Source organism: Astatotilapia calliptera, chromosome 8 (assembly GCF_964374335.1).
Source record: "Astatotilapia calliptera chromosome 8, fAstCal68.1, whole genome shotgun sequence".
Lineage (NCBI taxonomy): Eukaryota > Metazoa > Chordata > Actinopteri > Cichliformes > Cichlidae > Astatotilapia > Astatotilapia calliptera.
In genome coordinates, this window is record NC_137429.1 from 20,212,560 (window position 1) to 20,220,568 (window position 8,009).

Genomic DNA, 8,009 nt, shown 5'->3' on the forward strand with positions numbered 1-8,009 from the left:
AGTCATCTGTCATCTTTGGATAAACTAGCTGAAACCGGTCTGGAGATGGGTAGTATCTGGTGTGCGTTTATGTTCGTACGCGATGGTGAGAACGTCCACCTCAGGTCAAGAGTCTTCCATCAATAAGGTGGATGTGCAATATGTGCCGCCTGTGCACAAACAATGGCAAGTGTAAAAACTAAAAATTTAAATAAAAATAAACCAAGAAAAACAAAACAAAACAAACAACATCCTTGAGGCTTTAATGATGTATCACATTACAAAAGACATTGACGCCTGGGGTTACTTTCCAATGATGCATTAACCACATCAGTTACATCAGACTGAAACGACTCTTTTAGTTGTCTGCAGGTCCTGTGTACTGATAATTAGTTTGTGTACTACCACATCCTGCTTTCTGACCACTGATGTAATGTCCGGTTTCTCTTTTAGGAAAAGGGTTATGCCGTGAGCAGACTTCTGCAAAGCTTCGCAGCTGATGATGGCTTTCGCTTGGATGAAGAGAGTAGCTTCTCTGAGGGAGAGGAGGATGAAGAAGAGGAGGCCAAAAAGCTGCTGGTTCATCTTCCTCCCAACATGCCTTCCAGAATACCTGGTAAGTATAAACGCTGACATATAACTTAGTATTACACAGAATCACAGGCTTGCTTTACCACACACAAATGCTCCGTGTCTGCTCCTGCGTCCATCTCCTCACGTTACACCGAAACTGACGAGCTCACTCAGTGCATGCTCAAATTTTGTATATTTCAGCTTTTTTCTTCTTCAATCCATCTTTCTACTCCCTCCATAGCTCTGCCAAACTGTGTGTTAAGTAAAGAGATGTTGGTAGATGGACTGAAGATCCTCATCTCCAAGGAGGACGAGCTGCTGTATGCCGCCTGTGTCCAAACTTTGGACCTGCCTGATATGTAAGACCCCATTTTCCTGTTAGTAGTGCATAAGGCATTTCCACTTTCTGTTTTTTTGTTTTTATCACAAATGTGCTTGTCAATGCAACAATGTGACATATCAATCCCTCAAATACAGGTATCTTTATTTGAGGGATTGATAAATTGTTTATTAATCATGAGATCTGGAGTGTTTTTCGAGAGGCGAAAACTGCGGAATTTATCACCAAGAAGGCATTTAGCAGCAAGAGTGTTGTGTGATTTTCAAAACACTCGAAAACCGAGCATATTTAAATGCCTGGCAGCTGTGAGAATCCTGACAAACAAGTTGCTGAGATAATTGCAAAGCCTTAGGACAAAACCCCTTTTCTTGGTTCCCAGAAGACTGCTTTGAAATGTAACAATAAAAACTGCTAAAAATTGGAACTCATAAATTAAAATTACGGTTTTTTTTCAATGTTTTAATTTTTTTTTTTTAGATTTAGTGTTGTAATTGAAGGGGAACGAGGTAATCGCCCCAGGATATACTCGCTGGAGCAACTGCTACAGGAAGCAGTAAGTGAGACCCCTTAGCCTGTATAACGTTTGCAGGTTTGTGATGACCTTCATCTGAAAAGTTTTGCAATTTTTTTCTCTCTTTACCAGGTGCTGGATGTGAGGCCACAGACCGAGGCCATCCTGACTGCAGGGACGCGAGTGTGTGCCTACTGGAGTGAGCGCTCCCGTTGCCTCTACCCTGGCTACGTCCACCGAGGTGAGTTACACATGCCAATCGCCTCACTCTGCACGCAATAACAAATCTTTCCAGCAACCCATGTTCTCCCTACTGTGTTGGGCAATTAGGAGGTCCAGGTGAGGAGGAGAAGGACGGCAGTGTGATGGTGGAGTTTGATGATGGTGACAGAGGAAGGATCTCCCTTGTGAACATCAGGCTTCTGCCCCCCGGATACCAAATTCGCTGTGAGTATGGCTTTGACTATAGGAGTTATTGAAAAAAGAAGCAGTGCACAAGTGTATTACATATATATATATATATATATATATATATAAACATATAAACAAACAGAAGAAGACGGCCGTAGTGATCGATGTAGCGGTTCCGAATGACAGCAATATCAGGAAGAAGGAACACGAGAAGCTGGAGAAATACCAAGGGCTCAGAGAAGAGCTCGAGAGGATGTGGAGGGTGAAGGTAACGGTGGTCCCCGTGGTAATCGGAGCACTAGGTGCGGTGACTCCCAAGCTAGGCGAGTGGCTCCAGCAGATCCCGGGAACAACATTGGAGATCTCTGTCCAGAAGAGCGCAGTCCTGGGAACAGCTAAGATACTGCGCAGGACCCTCAAGCTCCCAGGCCTCTGGTAGAGGACCCGAGCTTGAAGGATAAACCGCCTGCAGGGGCGTGCTGGGTGTTTTTATATATATATATATATATATATATATATGTATATGTATAAATCACTTATCAACCCTTTTCTGTCAGGTGCTGAACCCTCTCCAGCGCTTCTGATCTCTCCTGGACGACGAGGTCGACGAAGCTCCACCCAGGAGAAGAAAGACACAGAAAAACCACCCAATGAGTCAGAAGGAAGGCCTCAGGAAAAAAGACCAGGTAGGAGAAAAGGAACGAAGGCTTAGTTGAATCTGTAGGGACTGAATATCTCTTAGGCTTTAACATATATACTGCCTGAGAAGTGCAGATCCACATGCATACATGCGAAGCAAAGCCTCTTACTGTTCCAACTATCAGCTAATAATCAGGAGCTCAGAGTGCAGGTTCAATACCCAAAGACTCATAAATTTACATTCCTAGTTAGCCACCTGTCATTTTGCCTAAGTGTAGACTATCTACATAAATCATGATTTCATCAAATGTCGTCGGTGTCCTTTGTGAAGTTAAGCAACAAACAAGTAACTGATCTCAAAGTAAGAGTGACAATAAAACTGGGAGGAGAGACAGGTTTACCAGGTTTGTTGTAGTTTGAGTAATGGATATGTTGAAACTTAGGCAGGTGAAGATGAAGGAGATAAAGATATTAAGTTTCACTAAAGCCCTTACTTCCACAATTAATCATAGTTTGTTCGTTAGACCTGACATTTTCTACTGATATTAACTTCCCTCTGGTGCTGGCTCCTTTTACAGTTGGTAGACCGAAGAAAATACATTCGGTGCCTAAGACTACCAGCACACCGACATCAGTGACTGACACCATAACAAAAGGCAGCTCTTCCATGCTGAACTGGTGCGTTCCCAGGAAGAGACCGCCAGTGGATTTCTTCCTTTTCAATGGGACGTCCCGTAAGACCCAGAAAAAGATCAGAGAGCGAGACTTGGGGTTATTTCATCGGCCTTCCTCCCACTCTTTGGCTCCACCAACCCCTATCAAAGGCATCTTTGGCTCTCCTTTTGAAGTTGACTCATTCAGTAGTATTGCTAATGGGTACTCTACCTTTGGAAGTGGTGGAAACTCTGGATCTGGGAGACCAGTTAACGCAGTAGCCTCCATGGGGCTCCGGGACTCCTCGTCTTCTTCTTGCTCCTCGTCTGTCACCATGGGTATGACAGCTGGGAGCCGGAAGCCAGCGAGTGAACGTGACAGGAAACACTTTCTTGTGAAGTTAGACCACGAAGGAGTGACCTCTCCTAAAACAAAGAATGGCAAAGCCTTGCTTCGACTAGGGGGGGCTGCAGTGAGAATAGGGAAGAGCCACGCCTCCACAGGGGCACCGCTGCGATACATCCAACCCTCCCTGCTGGTGAAAGATGGCAAGAAGGGAGGAGGGGAAAGAGACAGTGGCGGGGCCCGCTCTAAGGCTCCTGTAAAAGGCGTTCCACATCTGAGAAAGGATCTTCTATCGGCTGGTCTCGGAGTTCAAGGCGGAGATTACAGTTTGGACTACCCGAGTGACTGTCCAAGCTCTTACTCGGAGCTGGATGAGGATGATGAGGATGACGGTCAAGACCCTGACACACGAAGAAGAACTGTCTCGTCCCATCGGGGTGGTCGTTTTCTGTCTCGTCACGCCATCTGTTTCTCATCATCTTCCTCCTCCTCTTCCTCTTCCGGCTCCATCTCCTCTTCATCCCTCTGTTCCTCCGACAATGACTCCTCCTACTCCTCTGATGAAGAGTCCTCCTCCGTGCTGCTGCGCCGTGCACTGCTCCAACAGGACAAACAAAAGCACAGACAGAGCATGAACTCTGATCTCCTGAGCCCTGATCTTGCCACCTCCAACTCCTCTCCATCTTCTTCATCTCCAGCTCATGGCTATGTGACAAAAGCCAACATGGCCATGAGCTCAAAGATGAGAGCCGACAGAGTAGAAGACAGAAAGGACTACGTATCAAAAGGAAGTATGATGAGTAACAGCAGCAGCACAGCTAAGAACCAGTTAAAGAGGAAGGATGGTCCCAATACCCACCATCACAGTCAAAGCAGTGCTGGCCGCCAGCAGCTGAAACCTGCCTCTAAGGACCCGGCAACAGCTAAGAAGCAGAGGATGTCTTCACCCGAGCCCCTGCCCAACATGGCTCCTCTACTGCCTGGACGCCAGCTCTGGAAATGGTCCGGCAACCCCACACAGGTAAGAAGATTTGTGTAGTATTTGACTACTTTTTATCAGTGTTTAACAAGGCTTAAGAGATGGCTATTTGTGAGTAATCAGTGTTTATTGATTAGTCTATTGTGTTCCCAGACTGTTTTTTGGCACTGTTTCAGCTTTTTTGTCATTGTGAGAATTTCCGAGCAGCTTTGATTTCTAATTACGTTCTCTAAGTCATTTGTTTCATAATGCAAATATATTATTTTGCTTTTATTGCTTTTACAAAATCAGCTGATCTAAACCTGCTGGCTCAGTCCATATGTGTCTGTGAGTCCTGCTGGAAAATCGTATACGGTGCTATTTAACCTGCATAAGGCTCATACATTTGTTCTGCAAGTAGCTTGGCAACCGACCTCTAGCCGAGATCCTATATTTCACGATGTTCTTGGTGTTTCTGACTTCAGCTTTGTCTGTTGTCACTGATGCTTGCTCAGTTCTGCTGCTTTTCCAGCATTTTGACCTTCCATATAAGCAAATGAAAGGCCAGAGTCACACCACCAAAATAAACCTCATCAGTCAACCATATATTGACTAAAGGGGTCTTGCCAGACTTGTCGAGTATCAGTATCCTACTTAAGTCCTCCGATCTAAGTAGGTTACTGATTGTTGCTCCAGTTTCTGCCGTGTCATACCTTGATTACACACGGTAAATGCGATGATCAAATATGGTCTATCTCAGATTGCGTATTCTGCTTCAGACTTTGTACACATTAGCAATCTATCTTAGTTGGTGTGCTTAATCTGTGAAATTGTTATCCAGTTTATTAAGTTGCAGTCCCGAGATAACAGAACAAAACCTTTTGAACAACCGCTGCCATTCTCTTCTTTCATCCTATCACGCTGTTTGCTTAGTAAACACCACTACATCTGTCGTCTGAGACGTGCAGCTCGAAAAGAAACCGACCCTTCGGTCAGTAAATCAAAAGGTGCAGCACAAATATAGGTACATTACTCAACTTGTGCATAAGATTCAGTATTATTGCTTTATCAGAGAGGATTACTGGTGTTATTGTAAATGTTAGGTGCTGGAAATCATCCACTAAAAGTATGTTAGATGAATACATTATGGTGGCCCTGAGAAAAACACACACTAGTAAATAGAAAATGTAAAAAAAAAAATAAAAAAACAAAACACAAAAGCTTACAAAAACCTTAAAAATGTGGAGTTGACCGAGCATAGAATTAATTCAAGTTCAGCTCAATGGTTTGAATGGTGCATTTCATTTGCTTTTGTCTGTTTGCAGCTGGTGTGCATCTGCAAGCCACCTTGCAGCCCATCTGTATCCTAGCTTTTCCTTTCGTGTTGTATTTGACTTTATCATTGTTGTCACTGATGTCATTGATTCTTCTTTTTCTTACTGCCACTTTTCCCACATCCAGCTTCGGATGGTCCCAAAACAAAGCCACGTTGCCAAATATAGATTATTGAAGATAGAAATATCCATACCTTAAGATTATACTAAAAAAATGAAGCTGACTGGGCTGGGTTTTTTTCTCTTTTCTTTTTTTTTTCTTTTTTTCTTTTGTGTTGCACAGATTTTGTTGGATTGGTAAATTATACTGAACCTTGCCCTAGTCTGCTCTGGTGATGAAACAAACTGTAGAAACTGTCTAAATCAACTGAGTGCTGTTTTCTCTTTCCTTCACAGAGGAGAGGTCTGAAGGGTAAAGCCCGCAAGCTTTTCTACAAGGCCATTGTGCGGGGCAAAGAAACAGTGCGTGTCGGGGACTGCGCTGTGTTCTTGTCACCCGGCCGGCCCCAGCTGCCCTATGTGGGCAGAGTGGAGAGCCTCTGGGAGTCATGGAGCTCCAGTATGGTGGTCAGGGTCAAGTGGTTCTACCACCCAGAGGAGACTCGCCTGGGGAAGCGACACCGTGACGGCAAGGTAAAAAGTGGGAAGTGCATGCAGAATTTCTGGAAGGGAAATGGCCAAATTAACAAGACTGTGAAGTTTTCATGAGCATATATTACTTCTTTTTATTCCGTACCCCCAGATGATTGAACTTCCACTTAGATCATAAAGCTATTAATATTTGCAGATCTCTAAAAACTAAGCGTACGGTGACTCAAGATTAATCTAAGCTTTACATAGTCGTGCATTTTATATTTCTGGAAAAGAAATGGTTTATTTGGAATAAAGAAGAAAAAGCAAGATGTTTAGACTGAGCAGGAGCATATATTGTATGAGCAAAGACAAAACTACCATGAACACTTTCAAAACCTCAAATTTTCTCATTGAAAACCCCACAATCAAAAAGGTATTTGTAGGAGTGAAAACACTACAACAACAAAAACACACAACAAAAAGCATGAAAATCTGTTTAAATATGACATTATTCTATTCTTCCGATTGTCTCTCTTCCAGAATGCCTTGTATCAGTCGAGCCACGAGGATGAGAACGATGTGCAGACAATTTCCCATCGGTGTCAGGTGGTCAGTAAGGCTGAGTATGATCACCTGATGCGCGAACACAAGCCGGGTACCACGGCTAATGACCTCTTCTATCTGGCCGGAACTTATGAACCAACTACAGGCCAGCTGGTCAGTGCAGATGGCATGGCTATTGTGTCCTAGCACCACCAGCTAGGAAGAAATCAGAAAACTGACCTTGTCTCCGGAGTTTCTAGGATGGTTCTTCAGAAGACAACAGGGGGACAAAGACAAATCAGGACAAAGAACGGAGGGCTTTGGTTACTGATTTACACGAGAAAAGGCGCTAGCCCGCCAGATAAAGCCTGGCAACACTGGCACTTAAGAGGAGACTGGTTTGTTCCGAGGAAAAATCTGATCGACGTCAAATTTAACCACTTTATCAGAGCATCTTGTAATTGTGGCGAGATCGCTGCAAAACAAGTAGAAAAACCAAGGACATGAGCACTTTGGAGTGTAGTATTTCTGGAGGCATAACGGAGACTTGGCTTCCTGAAACAAAGAGAGCAGCAGAGAGCGTCTGCTAAGGAGAGACATGCTGTAAACCACACTGGTTTGGATGGTTTTAATGGTCTTATACTGGTAGTGTAACTACAACGCGGAGATTGAAAGATATCCAACAGGACCAATAAACACTGTAGTTTGGACTGTGTGTTTAAATGTGCGTATTTGTGTTTGCAGAGTGGCTGCGATGACCCTGTTTGACATATAATTAGCTCTAAGTAAATAGTGCTTTAGCGTGTGTTTATACTGTACGTGTGTGCGCGTGTGCGTGCGTGTGCGTATGTGTGTGTGTGTGTGGTCATGGACTGGTGTGCTCATACAGCAAAGATGTCGACGTCATGGCACACGGGTGGGCATGCCTCTGAATATTAATCAGCCCAGTACTATTAAACGTGCAGTTTTCAGTCTTTGCGACTGAAACACAACATTAAATTTTTTTGCTCTTTTCAAGCCATACACATCAATACCTCTCTCTCTCGCATGCCCCTGCTCGGGTGCGGAGACACATGTACAGGTAGTTGGATTGTTTATTTGAACTGTGCGTGCATGTTGGGTGTGCGTTCATATGTGTGCGTGAGAGCG

The 8,009-nt window shown here is 44.1% G+C and overlaps 1 protein-coding gene across 2 annotated transcripts in view; it reads left to right on the plus strand.

Annotated features, from left to right (window-relative positions):
- The window catches only part of bahcc1b (BAH domain and coiled-coil containing 1b), a 61,503-nt gene extending 53,920 nt beyond the window's left edge, over window positions 1-7,583 (plus strand). For both annotated transcript variants that reach the window (XM_026178931.2, XM_026178929.2), the window contains 9 exons: window positions 433-595; window positions 794-911; window positions 1,370-1,445; window positions 1,536-1,644; window positions 1,734-1,850; window positions 2,372-2,500; window positions 3,032-4,473; window positions 6,141-6,377; window positions 6,858-7,583. In XM_026178931.2, coding sequence (XP_026034716.2) covers window positions 433-595; window positions 794-911; window positions 1,370-1,445; window positions 1,536-1,644; window positions 1,734-1,850; window positions 2,372-2,500; window positions 3,032-4,473; window positions 6,141-6,377; window positions 6,858-7,067 — 2,601 coding nt within the window. In that variant the 3' untranslated portion in view covers window positions 7,068-7,583. The remainder of the gene's footprint in view (window positions 1-432; window positions 596-793; window positions 912-1,369; window positions 1,446-1,535; window positions 1,645-1,733; window positions 1,851-2,371; window positions 2,501-3,031; window positions 4,474-6,140; window positions 6,378-6,857) is intronic.
- Window positions 7,584-8,009: the final 426 nt, after the last annotated feature.